Source organism: Delphinapterus leucas, chromosome 2 (assembly GCF_059928025.1).
Source record: "Delphinapterus leucas isolate spDelLeu-1000000601 "Yukka" chromosome 2, BTC_Dleu_Yukka2, whole genome shotgun sequence".
NCBI lineage: Eukaryota > Metazoa > Chordata > Mammalia > Artiodactyla > Monodontidae > Delphinapterus > Delphinapterus leucas.
The window spans coordinates 41,666,969-41,685,285 of NC_143130.1; the positions used below are offsets into that span (position 1 = coordinate 41,666,969).

At 54.3% G+C, this 18,317-nt stretch overlaps 1 protein-coding gene across 1 annotated transcript; it reads left to right on the forward strand.

Moving 5' to 3' along the window:
* The first annotated feature begins 2,588 nt into the window (after window positions 1-2,588).
* Window positions 2,589-16,939, forward strand: MFGE8 (milk fat globule EGF and factor V/VIII domain containing). The gene is made up of 9 exons (XM_022564031.3): window positions 2,589-2,758; window positions 5,486-5,614; window positions 6,001-6,132; window positions 8,343-8,524; window positions 8,929-9,084; window positions 9,772-9,916; window positions 14,443-14,627; window positions 15,737-15,892; window positions 16,014-16,939. Exons 1-9 carry the CDS (start codon window positions 2,686-2,688, stop codon window positions 16,149-16,151), a joined length of 1,296 nt encoding a protein of 431 aa, XP_022419739.1. The 5' UTR covers window positions 2,589-2,685; the 3' UTR covers window positions 16,152-16,939.
* Window positions 16,940-18,317: the final 1,378 nt, after the last annotated feature.

Here is an 18,317-nt window from a genome sequence, read left to right on the forward strand (position 1 = left end):
TGTTTTAATTCACTTGGGTAAGCATCTAGAGTGTAACTGCTCCTGGGTCATATGGTAAGTCTATATTAAACTTTATAAGAAACCACCAAACTGTCTTCCAAAATGGCTGTACCATCTTGCAGCCTCATGGGCAGTGAATGAGAGTTCCTGTTGCTCTGCATCATTGTCAGCATTTGGTATGATCAAGTTTTGTTGGATTTTAGCCATTCCAGTAGGTCTGCAGTGGTATTAAATGGTTGTTTGCATTTTTATTTTCTTAGTGAAAAATTACGTTGAGCATCTCTTCATATGCTTATTTACCATCCATTTATCTCCTTTGTCAGTTTAGATTTTTTGCCCATTTAAAAAGCTGGATTGTGTGTTTTCTTATTTTTGAGTTTTAACAGTTCTTTATTCTGGATACATGTTCTTTACAACATATGTGATTTGCAAATGTTTTCGTAGTGTGAGGCTTGTCTTTAATTCTCTTAACAGTGTTTTCACAGAGCAAACTGTTTACTTTTGATAAAGTCCAACTTATCAATTTTTCTTTCATGGATCCTGCTTTTAGTATTGCATTTCAAGCTCATCACCCAAACAGAAGTCATGCAGACTTTCTTCTAGAAGTTTTCTAGTTTTCCATTTTAGAGTTAAGTCTGTGATCCATTTTGAGTTAAATTTTGTATAAGATGTGAAGTTTAACTTTGTTTTTATTATTTTTTTGGCATATAGACATCTGATTCTTCCAGTACCATTAATTGAAAGAACCATCCTTTTTCCATTGTATTGCCACGGCACCTTTGTCAAAATTCAGTTGACCATATCGGTGTATACATTGTGGTCAATTTCTGAGCTCTCTGTTCTGTTCCTTTCTCAGAGCTTTTGCTTCCTCAGATCCTTCTAAGGCTGGCTTCTTATTCAGGGTCAGTGTGAAAATTACCTTTTTAAAGAGGCCTTTCTGGGCCACCCTGTTTAAACATGTCCCCCTTTCCTCCTCCTTATTCAAATCACATCATATTGTTGTGTTGTCTTTGCAGCACTAACTAAGACCTGAAATTATCTAGTACTGGGTAAGAAGGTATTCAGGCCAAGGAGATACCATCCCACTGAACTCTAATCACATTTTTGTATTGTTCATTTCCCGTGTAAAAACTACACAAGGTTTTTGTACATTAACCTTGTATCCTGTGACCTCGCTCAACTCATTTATTGGTTTTAATAGACTTTTTTTTTTGGTGTGTGGATTCTTTAGATTTTTCTATATATGAATGTGTAATCTGTGAATAGAGACAGAGATAGCGTTACTTCTTCCTTTCCAACCTCGATGTCTTTTATTTCTACTTCTTGCCTAATTGTCCTGGCTAGAACGTTCATTGCAGTGTTGAGTAGAAGGGGTGAGAGCAGATCTCTTTATCTTGTTGCTGATTGTAGGGGAAACATTCAGTCTTTCACCATTAAGTGTAATATTAGTTGTGAGTTTTTCATAGATATTCTATATGAGGTGAGAAAGCTCCCTTTTACTCCTGGTTTGTTGATTGTTTTATCACGAAGGGGTTTTTTACCAAATGCGTTTTCTGTGGCTATTGAGTTGATCATAGGTAGTGATTTTCCTTCTGAATAGTTTTAAGAAGGGCCTCCTGCCAGTAGTTATGTCTGACTCTAGTCCCAACTTAGGTATCAACATACCTGGTAGGGGAGATATCTGGCTGCTCTTTTTTTTTTTTTTCCTGTGTCTAGTCTGACTAGAACACTATTATTAAAATTATTATTATTTTTTGTAAATATGTAATACCTGCACACGATAAAAAAGAATCATTTAGGAAAGGGTCAACCATGACAAGCAAGTCTCTTCCCACCCTAACACCCTGCTTACCTTCCCCTTTAGCAACTGCTATGCTCATTTCCTGGAATATTGAGGTGCTTTCCTGCTACAAGGGCCGAGGTGAATAGTTGCCCCAGAGACTTTATGGCCTGAAAATCCTCAAGTATTTTCTATGTGGCCCTTTACAGAAAAAGTATGCTGATTCCTTTTCTTTTTTTAGTCTCTTACCATTTCAAAGGATGCCGCTATGATATACTATGATATCGTTGTGTATGTCATTTTATACGTGTGAGTTTTGGTAGAGTGAATTCCTGTAAGTGGAATTGCTAGGTCTTACTGTCTCAGCATTTGTCATTTTCATAGATACTACCACACAGCTCTCTTGATAACTTGAACCAGTTTACATTTTCTCCCTTGAGCCTGTTCCCGTAGCCTTGCACTAACGGTGCGCTAATAATTTGATACTTGCCAATCTGATAACTGAAACATGGTACTCGTAGTTTGCATTTTTCTTATTATGAATAAGGTTTAGCATATTTTCTGAAGCCAACAGTCAAAAAATCAAAAAGCAAAGAACAAACAATTCCTTCTGAGCCCTTTCTAGCCCAGTCGACTCAGGACTCAGGGCCTGGTGACCACCAACACCACGCGGGATGCCGAGCGTGGCCGGAGCTGGAGTGGGTGGCCGCGGAGCCCTCGGTTCCCCCCCATCCCCTCCCAGCCGCGGAGCCCCGCCCCGAGTCCGCCTCTGGCGGGCCTGGGCGGAGCACGTGGCCCAGTGGGAGGTGCTGCGCTGCCTGATTTATTCCCGTCCAGGAGAAGGAGTGAGAACCGCCGGGTCTGAACAGCCCAAGCGCCGGGTCTCGGGCCCGCATCTCCACACCATGCCGTGCCCCCGTGTGCTGGCCGCGCTCTGCGGCGCGCTCCTCTGCGCCTCGGGACTCTTCGCCTTCTCCGGTGAGTCGATCGCGCCGCCCTCTCGCCCTCGCCCTCTCGCCCTCGCCCCTCCTCTCCGCGCCGCTCGGAAGTTCGCCGCCGCGCCCTCCCTCTACTTCCACTGTTTACAAACTTGGTCAAAGAGCCGGCGCCAAGCGGAGGGGCGACCTCTCCGGCTGCGCCCGGGAGGGAGGCGGGGGTGCTCTCGGCCTCTCCTGCTGTCTCCGCGCCGGAGGGCTTTTGGCGGTGATAGAGGCTTGAGCGCTGGGCGGGGACTCGGGACACTGGGTGACAGCCCAGCCTCCCCCAGGGATGTGGCTTACACAGAACAAAGGAATCCGCTGTGTTGGGCCTCTCTTTTCCCATCTGTAAAATGAGGCCATTGAACTGTGTCTGACTCGCGCGCTCCTTCCACCAGGAAGTTTCTAGGACTCTTGTATTGATAAGTCTTCTCCAGCCAACTTTCCCTGGTAACTCCCTTCCCAGCCCTGGCGGCTGGTCAGTTCACTGGAATTTTTATCCTCTGCTTCAAAGTAGGTGTCTGGTCAGATAAGCGAAGGGCTGGGGAGTCGGTGGAATGGAAGGGCCTCCAGCTGGGACCCAAGAGGGGGCGAGGAGCCTGGGGAGGGACTTGGAAAAGGGCTCCCTCCTGAGGTGGCGGCTCCTGACTACCCCCCTCCCCCTGCGGCCTTGGGCTGCTGCTTTATCTTCCTTGGTCCTCCTCCCCCGCCTAGGACGCATCCTGCCGGCAAATGGGCCTCCAGCAGGGTGGTCATGGGGATGCCCTATTCGCTTCACAGTGGGCTGAGGAAAGGGTGCCCACGGGGTGGGGGGAGATGACAAAGACTCTTCAGGCACCCCCTCCATCATTTTCTCATAGAAATAGGATTGGCTGAAGCAAGTTGGGGGTGGGTGGGTGGGTCCCAGATGAGCCCTGGCTGTGCCATCCGGTGCCAGTCTGACCCCCAGGCTTGGAGTGGAAGCCTAAGGCCTCTCCAAGCTCCCCTGAGACATGGAGAGCTGGCTGGGTCTTAAAAGTCCCTTGCCACTCCTCTCTGGCCCCAGAGCCTGAGCCCTGGCAAAATGTCTCTGGGGAAATCTCCCAAAGAGGGTAGGACACTGAAATCCCAAAGGCGGTTTTGTGGAGGGTGACCTGGCTTTGTGGGAAGGGGGAAGTACCACAGCTGCAGTGCACAGGTGAGTCAGTCAAGGGCCTGCCAGATAGGGGAGACCTTTCCCTTTCCCTTTTGCCCACTCACCTGCTTTGCCCTGGAGCAGTACAGGGAGAGGGCACTTTGGGAGGGGGAGAGAGGGGAGTTGGACCTTGCCTGGTCGGGAGCCCAGGGCTCTGGCCATTCTCAAGCCTCTGCCGTGGCAGTGCCCACCGCCTGTCAGGTCAGGGAGGGGATTAACCTGCTATTTAAAGCCAGTGACTAATAGCTCATTGGGAGCCTCCTTAAGCTCCCGAGGCCCACGCTGAGGTGGAGCTCTGAGGCCTCCATTGCTCATTAACAGTGTTCCCTTCCCTGGAGCCCCCGCCCTGGTCTCTGGGGCTTTGGGATCTCAGGAGGGCCTCCAGCCTGGGATGGCTTGACTCTGCAGTGAGGAAAAAAGATGTCTCATGTTTTACCCCAAATGACAGGTTTGGGTGTGGGGTCTGAGGCAGCCCTTCTGGGATGCTAAGTTCAGCTAGAAGGTGCTCTGCAGGCCTGGCTGACCTAGTGGGCTGAAGTTCACTCGAGTCAAGGGATTGGGGACAGGCTAACAGTACACATCTGTCAGCCAGGCCCCCAGCCAGAAGCTGTGATGTCCTCTTTAGCCCTCTTCACACCTCTACTCGTTGTCCAGTTTTTCTCAAATCTGTCCTCCTTCCTCACCCCTTCGCCTGACTTCCTGTCTTACCAGGAGGCCTGTGACAGCCTCCCTGATGCTCTCCTGGTTTCCTACCTCACCTGCTCCTGTCCTGTTTCCACACAGAGCCAGAGGGATCTTTGTGTAGCTACAGGATGCCTCCCCACCCTGGGCAGTGCATCCACATCTCTGCAGATGGCCTTTGCTTGACATTCTCCATCCCCAACTAAGAAATGGCTTCCCCACTCCCACCTCATGCTTGAGAATCTCTGACTTTTTTTTCCTGGTGGACAATGGTGGGGAGACTAAAGGAAGGTTAAGAGCCCTTGTTCTGCAGGCTGAAAAGTCTAAACTTGTCATTCTTAAGAGTCCCTACCAGTCTCCCTTTTCAGCGATGTCTTACTGTTCCCCAGCATACCATGTCCTCTGTGCTTCTGCTTTTCTGAAGAAAGTTCTTTCCTCATTCCCCAGGCTGACACCCTCCCACTCTGACTTTTTTTTTTTTTTTTGGCCATGCCACAGGGCATGTGGGATCTTAGTTCCCTGACCAGGGATCGAACCTGTGCCTCCTGCATTGGAAGCACAGAGTCTTAACCACTGGACCGACAGGGAAGTCCCTCCCTCTCTGACTTTTAAAGTAGCTCAAATGTCCCCACCTCTGAAACTTCCTGCTCCCTGGCAGAAACCATCCTCCGCTGGCCCCTCATGCAGGCTTCCGTCAGAGCTCATGGCCCCTCTTCATTATGTGGTGACTTGTCTGCGGCTTTCCTCTGGCTTCTTGAGGCCTAGACTGCATCTGATTTCTCTGTCTCAGGGGCCCAGGACGTACATGGTAGTTGGCCCCCCAGATATTTACTCAATGAACGACTTGTTCCTGACTCAGAGCTGTTATTGCAGGTGACTTCTGTGACTCCAGCCAGTGCCTGCATGGTGGGACCTGCTTGTTGGACCAGGACAGAAAACCCCCCTTCCACTGCCTCTGCCCTGAAGGCTTCACGGGCCTCATATGCAATGAGACTGAGAGAGGTACCCGCCCTGGGACATCCCTGCTGCTTCCCACTGGCTCCCAGTTGCAGCCCAGGCTGCTGGGCTGAGCTCCTCCCGAAGTGGACACTGGTCCCCAGCACCCCTCCTGTTGCCCGCCAGCTTTTCCCTGGAAGCTCCCAGGTCACTTGGAAAGCTGGGTGCTTCCTTCACTTGGGCTGACTCACCTACCCATGACCCTTCTTGGCTCCAGGCTGGCCCAGGCCCCATCGGGCAGATTGGGAGGGGGGAGGGACGAGATGGTTGGAGGAAGCGGGCAGTGGGCCAAGTTTGGGCGGAGGGTCCTTTTGGGCTTGGCCCATCTGCTTCTGCCTGTCTCCAGCTCCTTCCTGATCACCTGCCCATCTCACCTGCCTCCCTCTCCCCAGGTCCCTGTTTCCCAAATCCCTGCCACAATGATGCCGAATGCCAGGTGATTGACGACTTCCACCGAGGGGATGTCTTCACCCAGTACATCTGCAAGTGCCCTCATGGCTACACAGGCATCCACTGTGAGATCGGTGAGTATCTGGGGGTGCCTGTTCCAGGAGGCAGACCCTGAGCCACAGTCCTGGCAGCCCAGGCAGTGTGCTGGCCTTATTCCTGGGTCAGGGTGCATTGAGGCAGGGGACAGAGCCTCAGTTAGGCCAGGGTGGTGTGGGGGGGAGGGGCAGGGGACCCTGTTGTCCCTCCCCAGGCTTCTTCCTGCCTGGCCCTCTCTCCTGGGACTGCAGGCCAGGCCTGATGTCTCTGCAGGGGAGTGAGGGCTGGTGGTAACCCCAGAGGTCGTGGGAGTGTTATTTTATGTCACCATGAACCAGACACACAGCATTAGGGTAAAGTCTTTACATTTTTCTACCAAGAGGGGAAAACCAACAGATTCTTAATCTTTTGGGGCCCAGGAGATTAGTTAATAAGGTTTGAGCCTCAGGGTCTGACAGTTCTGGCCCAGGTCTGACCTCTGGCTTCATCACAGAGCTCTGGGAAGAGGGAGAGGCCTGGGCAGGCTGGGTCATCCCCTCACGGTCAGGCGCTCAGAGGCCCTGCGTGTGCAGAGGGGCTGACCCGCCTGGCCTGCTTGGTCATCCACGTGGCCACAGACCGGTGCTGGGCGGGTACCTGGCAGACCTGGCCAGCATTGTCTGTGCACGGCGTCTCCCTCCTGGCCTGGCTGGGGTCCCTCCCACAAACCAGGACTCTTCTTCACCTGCTGTGGGGCACGTGAGGCCATGTCTAGGCGCAGGGGTAGGGGGAGTAGGGGGGGCGTTGCCAGACGTCTGCAGTCCAGTGGCTCTGTCACTGAGCACTGCGGGCAGGGGGCTGGTGGTCCTGCTGTAGGCAGATGTGGGGCTGGGCTCCGGGAGGAGGAGGGAGGGCAGGGCCAGCCCAGTGGGAGCCAGCTCCTGGGGGAGAGCAGATGAAGTGCCTGTGACGCCCTTCATCTTAGAGGAGACAGCCCCGGGGGCCTGGGCCCTGGGCCCTGGGCTGAGGCCGATGTGTCTGAGATACTGGGTGAAGGAATGTGGGGGGGGCGGGGTCGCCAAAGCTGACAGAGCCCTGGGTGGGGCCAGGTGGGCCTACTAATTACGCTGCTGGGAGCCCAGGTAACCCTGGGTGTGCCTGAGTGGGGATTACTCATCTAGCCTCCTTCTTCTTCTCAGCCTGGGGTCTGTCCCAGGCTGGATATGGCAGCACCAGGGGCAGAAGGCAGGAGGCAACCACAAAGCTGGAGGAACACCCCCAGAGAGACCTTTGCAGCCCCTCCTTATCTGTTACATGGTGTGTTTCCTTGGAGCCCACCAGGACCCCACAGGCCCAAAGAATGCACGTTTGGGGCCCTCTGGGTGTGGGCATGGGGGCTGTGAGGACAGAGCAGAGCAGACCTGGCTTCAGGTCTCTGCTTAGCCAGTGGCCGGCTCTGATCTCGGGTGTATGGCCTCCCTTGTGCCTCACTCTCCCTGCGAGAATGTCAGACACCGAGCTTGGCGTGAGCCTGGGATTTTGGAATAAGAGTGGATCTGTCCCGGGTTCTCTGCTTGGGAGCTGAGCCCCAGGCACACAGGCTCAGCCCCCAAGGACCACATCGCTTGGCCAGGGGCAGCTTCCCAGATGGCTGGGTCAGGACCAGTAGCTAGAAGGGGCAAAGGGTATGAGGGAAAGCAGAATGGCACTCACACCCCATCCAGAAAACTCCTGCCAGTGGGATTCTAGAAACCTCCAGGCAGATGTGCTTCTTGCTTTATGTGCAGTACGAGTACCGTTCACTGCTGTCTGAGGCGTCGCTTCTTCCGCAGCCATCCTCCTGGGGGAGCCAGGGACCAGGCTGGGTGTGGCGGTCCTGCTGATGGGGCGGGGGCACGAAGGAAGAGGAGGCCACGCTGCTATTCACTCAGCAGCCCACCCCCACCTCGAATAATTGCTGCTCCATATCCTGTAAGAACGAGACCACCTCCTGCAGCCTGCTGGGGGACACCAGCTGCCAGTCATGGCAGTACCATGAGTGCCGGCCTGCCCTAGAACCTTCTGGCAGCCCAGGGTCCCAACCCCCAGTGACTCTGCCCGGCCCCTCTCTTCCTCACTGTGCACCTTGTCTTGGTATCTCCTCCTTGGCCTTCATTGTCCCTTCATGGTCTCAGCTCTGGGTCCCCGGCAGAGGCCACACTGTCTTGTTCTTGTGTCCTCTGGGCCCCGGATGCTCGGGTGGCCCTCTGACTGCCCCCTCCCCCCTCAGTCTGCACCTCGCCGCTGGGTATGGAGACAGGCGCTATCGCCGACTCCCAGATCTCCGCCTCGTCCATGCACTTGGGTTTCATGGGTTTGCAGCGCTGGGCTCCGTATCTGGCCCGCCTGCACCTCACGGGCATTGTCAACGCATGGACATCCAGCAACTACGACAGAAGCCCCTGGATCCAGGTATGGAAGGGACGGCTCAGGGGTGCGTAGCGTGATGGGAATGAAGAAGGTGGGATGGGGGTCACCACGGGAGGATTCATAACCGGGATCCAGGTAGCATGGTAGCAGATTCCCACGGGTGAAGTATCTTTAAGTAGAGGGCAGCTTTGGGGGGCCTGGAGTGCATGGGCAGGATGAGGGGGAGTGAACGCTAGGCTGTAGAGGGGCTCTTTGCACTGTGCGAGGCCTCTGGAAGCTTGTCCTTGTGTGCTTCCCTGAGCACTGGGCCCAAAGCCTGGAGAGGGCCGGATGAGAAAGCTGCCCTTATTTGTCCTGCTTGGGTTGTTCTCCTTCTGGGCTGGGGGAGTGATGGCGGTGAAAAGAACCTGGGAGATAGGGGTTCTGTCCTTCCTGTCCTGGTCCAGGTGAACCTGATGCGGAAGATGCGGGTGACGGGTGTGGTGACGCAGGGTGCTAGCCGTGCAGGCAGTGCTGAGTACCTGAAGACTTTCAAGGTGGCCTACAGCACCAATGGGCGCAAGTTCCAGTTCATCCAGCGTGCAGGGGAGTCAGGAGATAAGGTGAGGTTTGTCGTGAGCCCTAAAGAAGGGCTGTGGTCAGCAACCCCTGGGGCTCCAGCGCCGTTTGAGGGCCCCCAATGAGGTGAGAGTGCCCTGGATGATTGGCCATGAGGTGGGTTTTCAGGTGTATCTTGGTTTGAAGAATTTGGGAAACCCAGATTGTGCCCGTGCTCTGTGGTTAAAAGTAATAGCCCCACTTTATAGATAAGAATAGTGAGACTCAAAAAGGTTCAGTGACTCGTTGAGGGTGGCGGTAGTGGTAGATATGGGATGCATTCAGAGCCGTCAGGGATACCATGTACAGTCATACAGGTTGTATACTGGTGTCATTATTAAGTCAGCACCATTCACGTCATGTTTGTGTACTTCTATCTGTGGGAAAATTGTTATAAAAACGTCTTTTGAGAAAGGAGTACCTTTCCCTAATTTGCACGGAGGCACCCTATAGATCACAGGTGGCCCTGTGCAAAAGACGGGGCTTTATGCCCAGGCCCCATGGTGACCAAGGAAGATCTGAAAAAGGGAATCTGTGTTGAGGGCTGTGAGGTGGCCAGAGGAAGGGCTGAGCCCCTCCTGGCTCTGCTAAGCCCACCTCTGCCTCCAGGCCCAAAGAGGAAGGGGAGACCACCCCAGGAAGTGGGACTGCCCACACTGACCCACTCCTCCAATCTGCCTCTTCTCTCCTAGATATTTATGGGTAATGTGGACAACAGCGGCCTGAAGGTCAACCTGTTTGAAACCCCTCTGGAGGTGCAGTATGTGAGACTGGTGCCCATGATCTGCCACCGGGGCTGCACCCTTCGCTTTGAGCTCCTTGGCTGTGAGTTGAATGGTGAGTGCTGGAGGCTCTGTAATCCTCGGAGATGGCTTTCCCTGCCCCCTCTTTTCTCAGCCAGGCTGAGCTGAGTAGGGTAGCAGCAAGGCCCAGGAACCTGGGCTCTCACAGGAGATGGCCACAAGAGGGATCATCTGGCCATCAGCAGTCCTGCCCAGGTGTTTGCTCTTTGCTGGTTGGTAGAGGAAAAAAGACACCACTTCAATTTTCAAAATATTTTCACTTAATTAACTCTGATTGGTTCCTTGAGCTTCTAGAACATGTAGCATTAGTTCTCTTTTGCAGATGTCAGTTCCACGAGGGCAAGGAGTTTGTTTTGTTCACTGCTGCATTCCCAGTGCCTAGAACAGAGCCTGGCTCATAGGCACTCAGTAAATATTGATGGATGAGTGAGTGAATGAATGAATGAGGAAAATGAGGCCCAGATAAATTGTTTATCAGGGGCACACCAGCTGGTAGGTATTAAAAGTTGGTCTGAATTCCTGGGCTTCTGACACCTACCCATCCACTGTTTCTTCCCCCAAACCTGTAGCCTGCATTCAAGAGAAACATGGGGACTTCTAGGGTCATAGGGCTGGAGATGGTGCTTTTATTTTAAAGATTTTTTTTTTGATGAGGACAATTTTTAAAGTTTTTATTGATTTTGTTACTATATTGCTTCTGTTTTATGTTTTGGTTTTTTGGCTGAGAGGCATATGGGATCTTAGCTCCCTGACCAGGGATCGAACCTGCATTCCCTGCATTGGAAGGTTAAGTCTTAACCACTGGACCTCCAGGGAAGTCCCCTGGGGATGGTGATTCTTTTTTTTTTTTTTTGCGGTACGCGGGCCTCTCACTGTTGCGGCCTCTCCCGTTGCAGAGCACAGGCTCTGGACGCGCAGGCTCAGCGGCCATGGCTCACGGGCCCAGCCGCTCCGCGGCATGTGGGATCCTCCTGGACCGGGGCACGAACCCGTGTCCCCTGCATCGGCAGGCGGACTCTCAACCGCTGTGCCACCAGGGAAGCCCGGGGATGGTGATTCTTGTTGCTCTTTCCGGAGAGATTCTCAGATGGAGGGATGGGGGACCAGAAGGGGATAGGTTTCTTCTGAGTCATAAAAAATCTCACCACTGGAGAGGTCAGGGTGCAGAGGTTGGGCTGAGGGCCTTGTCTCTGCCCAGCTCAGCCCAGCCTTGCCTTCTCTGAGGTCTGGATATTTCCCTCTTTTTGCAGCCACAGTGCCACCTGCTGGCCACCGGCAGAACTGTAGGGCTCACTAGGCAGAGCTGCAGAGCAGAGGTGCTCGCTGTCTTTCTCATCTTAACCCAAGACCCACCCTCTGCTCCCCCTTCCACTCCCTGTGGCACCTCTTTCTGTTATCCCGTTTTAGTTACTGCCCAATACCACTCAGAGCTCAGTTCAGTGACTGTCTGGGTTTAGTCTTTTTTTTTAAGTATGAACTTGAGCCAGCATATTCTTGCTCCCAGGGTCACTGCTTTTTGAGCTTAACTGTTCTTTTTTTTTTTAAATATTTATTTATTTTGGCTGCACCAGGTCTTAGTTGCGGCATGCGGGATCCTTAGTTGCAGCATGCATGTGGGATCTAGTTCCCCCACCAGGGATCGAACCCAGGCCCCCTGCATGGGGAGCATGGAGTCTTAACTACTGGACCACCAGGGAAGTCCCCCAAGCCTAACTGTTTTAAGTGGGGAGTTAAAGACTTTGCCTTTTGCTAAAAGGAAATTCAGGCGATTGGTAAAGGACACAGACAGGTCTGGGGCCCCCCAGCCTGGGCTCCTCTCCCTGGAGTCCCTCACTACTCACTGTCATAGTCTGAAGCCTTTGGCTAATTTCCAGCCTAGGCCTGTCACAGCCAGTTACCTCCAAGGCCAAGAGAGGGTGAGTCTGGCAAGCCGAGGAAGTGAAGTTTTTCTGTCTGCTTCCCTCAAGGACTGGACCATCTCCTTTCCCTCGTAGGCATTCCGGTCACCTGGAGAGAGTGTTGGTGTGTGCCTGTGTGCACGTGCGTGGGGCTGAGGTCTGGGCATTTCTGGGCATGCCCTGCACCAGGATTCCTCTTCACCAGCGGGCAAGGTGTCCTTGGTGAATTGATTAGTTATTTAACTCAGTAGATAGACATTTATTAAGATATTTATTAAGCTCCTTCTGAGTGCCTGGCTCTAGGGAGCAATATTGGTGAGATCCCTGACCTCATGGAAATTGCATTCTAATGAGGGAGGCTGATGTGAAACAAGGATCAAATAAAAGAAAGGTCAGATAGCAGCAAGAACTATGAAGGAAACATTAGAGGGAGATGTGATGAGGGTGACTTGGGGTGAAGAGAGGGAACGGCATGGGGACTGCTGTGTTGGATGGCATTTGAGTAGAGGCTTGAATGATGGAGATCAAGCCACGTGAAGAACTTGGAAAGGGCATCCCAGGCAAGGAATTGACACATGCGAAGGCCCTGGGGCATGTGAAGGATAGAAGGGAGACCAATGGAGCTGGAGCCTAGAGAATGAGGGGTAGCTTGGTGGGTGATGAGGCTGGAGAGGTAGGCAGAGGTGGACCAGGCAGGGGCCACGTAGACCATTTTAAGGATTCAGGTCTTTATCCTGAGAACAAGGGGCAGCCATTGTGGAGGGAGTGCTAATAGGACACGATTAGAGTTGGGTCTAGAAGAGCTCCCTTATGCTGTATAGGGAGAATGGGGGCAGAGGGCCGCTGTGAGTGAGGGGAGAGACACGTGGGAAGATAAGGTGGCTTGGATCAGGGTGGTGGGGTCAATGGATTGGGCAGATTAGAGCCTTCTACTAAAGTGAGCTCCATGGACCAGCAGGATGAGCATCACCTGGGAGCTTGTAGAAATGCAAACTGCCAGCCCCACCCTTGACTTTCTGAGACTTTCTTGACTTTCTCATATTAACAAGGTCCCCAGGTGATCTGTGAGAAGCACTGCTCTGGTACCTCATTTTATAGATGGGGAGTCTGAGGACCAGAGAGGAGAGGGACTTCCCAGGGCTGCATAGCAAGTGGTGGAGCTGACAGTCCTGCTCTCGGCTTGGCGCCCCGCCCAGGGCATTTTATGTGGAAGGCTGTCTGACATGCCGTAAGTGATGGGGGCATGAACTGCTGGAAGCAGTTGATCTGTAGAAGGGTCCCCCATGGGCAAATGATGCCTTGGTGTCCTCTGCAGAGTGTTCCAGCCTTGGGCCGGCCTCATGGCCCTCCAGGTCTGGAGCCGTGGGATGAGCCACCTCCCAGCCCAGCAGCCTCTCTTTGTGGGAGCAGGGTAGAGGTTACCTGGTGCACCACCGTCACGAGGAGATGGTACGATTGGTCGGCATCAGCACACTCTGGAGGCAAATGTCTTTACTGGCAAGGGAGTGAGCGTGTGGGGAGACAGTGAGGTAAAGCACTGGGTACTATAGTCAGCTCCCAGATGGAGCCATCACTTTCCAAGCCCACTCTCCCACTCCTGACTTTGCAAAGGGACAGGCAGTTGTACAGTGGTGATTCTGCCACGTGTGAGACACGCCCTTCGTTCTTTTGGGAGTTTTATCTCCTGCCCGTTCCCAACTGTTCTGGCCATCTGCAGGTGCAGAACAGCCAGCACATTCCTGAGTGTTTGGAGCAGGCCTGAGTGAAACCAAGGCCAGCTTCTCAGGTAGCCCTCCCAGGCCTCTCTGACAGCATGCCAGGTAGTGAGTGTGTGAAGGCCCTCTGGGAGGGGCTGTGGGGCAGAGATACAGGGTTGTTCCTGAGCCCCAGGAATTCTGACTTTTCTGCTTCCACCTGCTAGAGAGCAGGAATATTGTCCTGCTCATCGCTGGGTCACCACCAGGCAGGCCTCCACGGCTCTGGGTTGGTGCAGGAATGGTGGAGATAGTGTCACAGTGTGACATGGTGATGAGGAGTGTGTGTGTGTGTGTGTGTGAGACTTGGGCACAATGCTTAATGTCTCTCAGCCTCAGTTTTCTCATCTGTGGAATGGGGTTACTAATATCCTCTTCGTTCCGGTTTTTGTGTGGTAGATTAAATGACTGAAGTCAGCACTGAGTCAGTGAGATGATTGTTATTAGCACTCTTGATGGTTATCCCAGGACTCAGCAGTGTGAATAGCAGCTGTACTGTAGGAGTGACAGAGGAAGTGCTGTGAGTCCAGAGAAGGGAGAAGTCCCACCCAAGTGAGGTGGTCAGGGCAGGCTTCTTGGAGGAGGTGTCCCATGAGTCAGGCCTTGAAGGAGGGTGGAGGTGGTGGGTCAGGGCCTGCCGTGGTGCAGAGGGAGAAGAGCGGTGGGTGATCTGTGCAGAGCAAGTGAGGGGCGCTGGGTGGGAGCTGAGCTGAGGAGTGGGTGGGGCTGTCAGTAAGCTAATAGAATGGTTGGCCCTAAAAGGTGGAAGGATCTTCCGTCTGTTGTCTAAGAGGATGCCAGAGGTCGGTCAGGAGCCACAGAGTTCTTTCCCCTTCACCACCTCACGCTCATACCCCTGGGAGGCTGTGGACCCCAGATCTGGGTGACAGCACCCGCCTTGTTGGCAGGATGCGCCGAACCCCTAGGCCTGAAGGACAACACCATCCCCAGCAAGCAGATCACAGCCTCCAGCTTCTACAAAACCTGGGGCCTCAGTGCGTTTAGCTGGTATCCCTCCTACGCGCGGCTGGATAATCAGGGCAAGTTCAACGCCTGGACCGCCCAGACCAACAGTGCCTCTGAGTGGCTTCAGGTGGGTCAGGCTCCCCCTGGGGTGCAGGGCTGGGGTAGGTTGGCGTTGGGTGGGTTTGGGTGGGGCTGTTGGATCTATGACCCTGGCCCAACCCAGGCTTCTGCTCCCCAAGAGGGAGTTTCTGCACGGCCTTGTTTGTGTTCGGCTTTGCTCCTTCTTCCTCTCATATCCCCACCTTTCTCCTGATTCTGTAACTCCAGAGGGGGGGATGGTGGGGGAGCTCAGTGCTGCTTCCACCAAGGCCCCCAGCCCCAGGTGGTGGTGAGTGTGTGTGTGTGTCTGTGTGTGTGTGTGTGTGTGTGTAGGGGTAGGGCCACCTCCATTGGCTGCCACAGGGTGATAAGGCTGAGCCCACGTACAGCAGGGCAGGATGGAGGAGGGACAGACACCTCAGGATTTCTCTGCCTGCACTCAGAGGATGCTCTCTAACTTGCTGTCTGAGAACACACCATGTGACAGCCCTTGGATTTCATTGAAATTGGGAAGCACAGGAGAGTCATGGAAAACCAGAGCATCCGCTCATTTTATAGATGAGGAAACTGGGTCCCGGCAGGGTGAGGATTTGCCTGGGGCTCACCCGCTTGTTGGCAGTGAGTTGGGTTTGCAGCCTGGGTCTTCGCACTGCCTGCCCAGGGGCAGCCGGCAGGCTCCCTGGGATGGGCAGGGAACTGGGGGGCAGGAGGGGCATCTCTAGGCCCCAACAAGCACATTAGCCTGTGGGGCAGGGTTCCGTGAGGAGCTGCCTGCCTTTGGAGTCCCTCAGGACCAATGTCAGGCTGTGGACAGCCCTGCAGGGGCCTCAGGAGCAGTTCATGTCCCTGTAGGCTATGGCCTCCCCTGTCCCTGTTCCTATCCTATAAGGGGTTGGCAGTGAGTTGGCTGGAGCCCAGGCTCTGAAATCTGAGCTTCATTGCATCAAAGTGCTTAACAGTGTCTGACAAAGTAAGTGGAATTATTTATGCCCATTTTATAGATGGAAAACTGAGGCTCTGCCAAGTGAAGTAGTTTTTCCAAAACTAGATTGTATGCCCCAGTGTGTCTGCCTTTTCCCACCTTACTGGAGATGGTCCAAGCAAAGAAGATGGGGTGGATTTTTTTTTTTCCTGTAGATTGACCTGGGCTCTCAGAAGCGAGTGACTGGCATCATCACCCAGGGGGCCCGAGACTTTGGCCACATCCAATATGTGGCAGCCTACAAGGTGGCCTATGGTGACGATGGTGTGAACTGGACTGAGTACAGGGACCAGGGGGCCGTGGAAAGCAAGGTGAGTGTGTGTCCAGCTGTCCTTCCCTCCCCACTCCAGGGATGCCCTGCGAGTGGGATCCGGGGCCCTGAGGGGAGGAAGGCTGGCTCTGGGGCCCTCCTGACCCCCTCTGTGTCTCTAGATCTTCCCTGGCAACATGGACAATAATTCCCACAAGAAGAACATGTTTGAGGCGCCTTTCCTGGCTCGCTTTGTGCGCATCCTGCCTGTGGCCTGGCACAACCGCATCACCCTTCGCGTGGAGCTGCTGGGCTGTTAGTGGTAGGCCCGGCTGCAGTGACCGCAAGGGCCGTGGGGGCACCTGCCCCTTTCCTGGTTCTCCTGGCCTTCTGGGGACCTGCTGCCTTTCCCACCCGTCCTCCTGATTGTAGCTGACCTGGGGGCGGGGGTTTCAGTCGTCTCTCCCTCCCTCCCCCTCCCACGTGCCCGTGGTGCCTACCCCTCATGCCATCCCATTTTCTTAGGCACGGTGGGAGTTGAGTGGGTCTGGGATGGACAGGGAAGGGCGAAGTAGGGCGCGTGGGTCTTCCGTAGCGCCTCTCCCACGCCCCCCATTCCCAAGGCCCTGGAGGAATAGGCCCTGAGGCCTCAAGCTGGAGAGTGCTGGTCTCCTGCCCCTCAGCCCTGGGGCATGATGCTGCCACTCTGCTGCTTCCACCTAGCCCCCCGACACTTCCCCCTCATCTCCCTGGAGACCCCTCTTGACCCTCCTCCTGAAGCCTAGAAAGAGACAGAAGCGGGTGGGGTGGGTCTGTGGAGAGATGGGGGAGGAGGTGGCTGGGCCTGGGCGGCCCTCTGTGCTGGTTCTTCACCCCCGAGTACACAGGCAGCTTCCAAAATATATTTATATCACTCCCTGAACTCTCGCTGTGGTTCATCGTTGCTCCGTCAAAATGGGCTTTGACTTGGGCTGGTGTCCCCACCCTGAGTCCTCCCCAGAGTCCCAGCATTCTTGTGTCACCTGCCCGACTATAGAGAGGGAGGAGACTACTGGGGGGGGGTGTCCCACTGGAGGGGCCGGGACTCTTCCCCTCAATTCTCCTCCTCTAGACCCATGCAGCCCCAGGGCCATCGCTGCTGCCAGGTGAGTGCCCGGGGCGGGGCCTATGCAGAGGCTGTCTTCACACATGCCTTTGCTCCCTTCCCACGCCAGGAAGACAGGCAGAGGCTGCTGGTTTTCCCCTGTGGCAATTGCCATTTTCTCTGCAACTGGAGCGGTGGGCTGGAGAAACTATTAGAAACTCAGTGAACCTGGGCTGCTTTCAGAGCTGCAGGAGCCCCAGGACGGGGTACAGTGTGGGATGGGAGGGGCCAGGGCTCTGCCAAGTGGGTGGGGCGTTCCTGGCCCAGCACACTGGTTCCTGAGAGGCCACTGGCAACTCCACTCCAGGGCTGGGAGGAGAGCTCCAGGGGTACCCCTCTCCCCCCACCCCCTTACACCATGCAGGGGCCATCAGGAGGTGGCCAGTGGGAGGCAGTGCAGGCCAGTGATCTGGAAGTGGGGCTTGCAGATAAAAGAGGGACTGACTAGCTGGGAAAGGGCATATGAAACCACCCTAGTATTCAGCGCCTTGGGACACAAGATGGATTTTCCAGAACAGACTTTGGGAGCCATGCCTTTGTACACATAGGCACCTCTAGGCAGCAGACCTGGCCATGTGGCTGCCAAAGGGAGGGTGTGGCTTTGTTGGAAGTTCATCAGAGATATTAGTCTGGAAGTGGCTCCCCCTGCAAGAGCTCCTGTTGCCAGGGCTTCTTGGCTGGGCAGGGATGGAATAAAAGGCCCAGGCTGCGGTCTCTGAATGAACTGGGTTTGTGGGGCTCCCCACCCCTGGGGGTCTATTGGCTCACTCCTTCCTGTCTCAGAGCTCTCCTCTGTGGAGCTGCATGGGTTGGGTTTGAAGTCAGTCTTTCTGGGTGGTTGCTGGCTTTAGGACTCCCTCCTGGGAGCATTTCCTACCACCCAACCTGTTCAGACCTCTCCTGGAAACTTAGCAGACAGTGGGAGAAACAGCTTTTTCCCTCCTGCATCTCTTGGATGCCTCCTCAATAAGTAACTGCAGTCGAGCCTTGTTAGAAGCAGGAGTCCCACTTGCAGAAGGGGAAACCAAGCATCACTCCCATCTGTCAATTTGTCCCTCTTTGTGGCGTTGAATATTTTCTGTGGGCCAGTCTCATTGGCTGGTTGGCTGGGTGGGCTGGTGTCACAAGCCCCCCACCTGGACCAGGAGATCCAAGGTGACTATGGAATTGCCTCAGCCACCTCTCAGTCCCTTCTTCCTGCTAATCTTTGCAGCCTTGGATGTGTTGGCCACAGCCTTCTGAAAGTCCCCTTCCTGGGACCCTGGACCTGGGCCCCCTCCCTCTTGACCCCTTCTGTCTTTGGCTTCTCTCCCTGAGCAGCCCCCTCCACTTCCACAGTGTT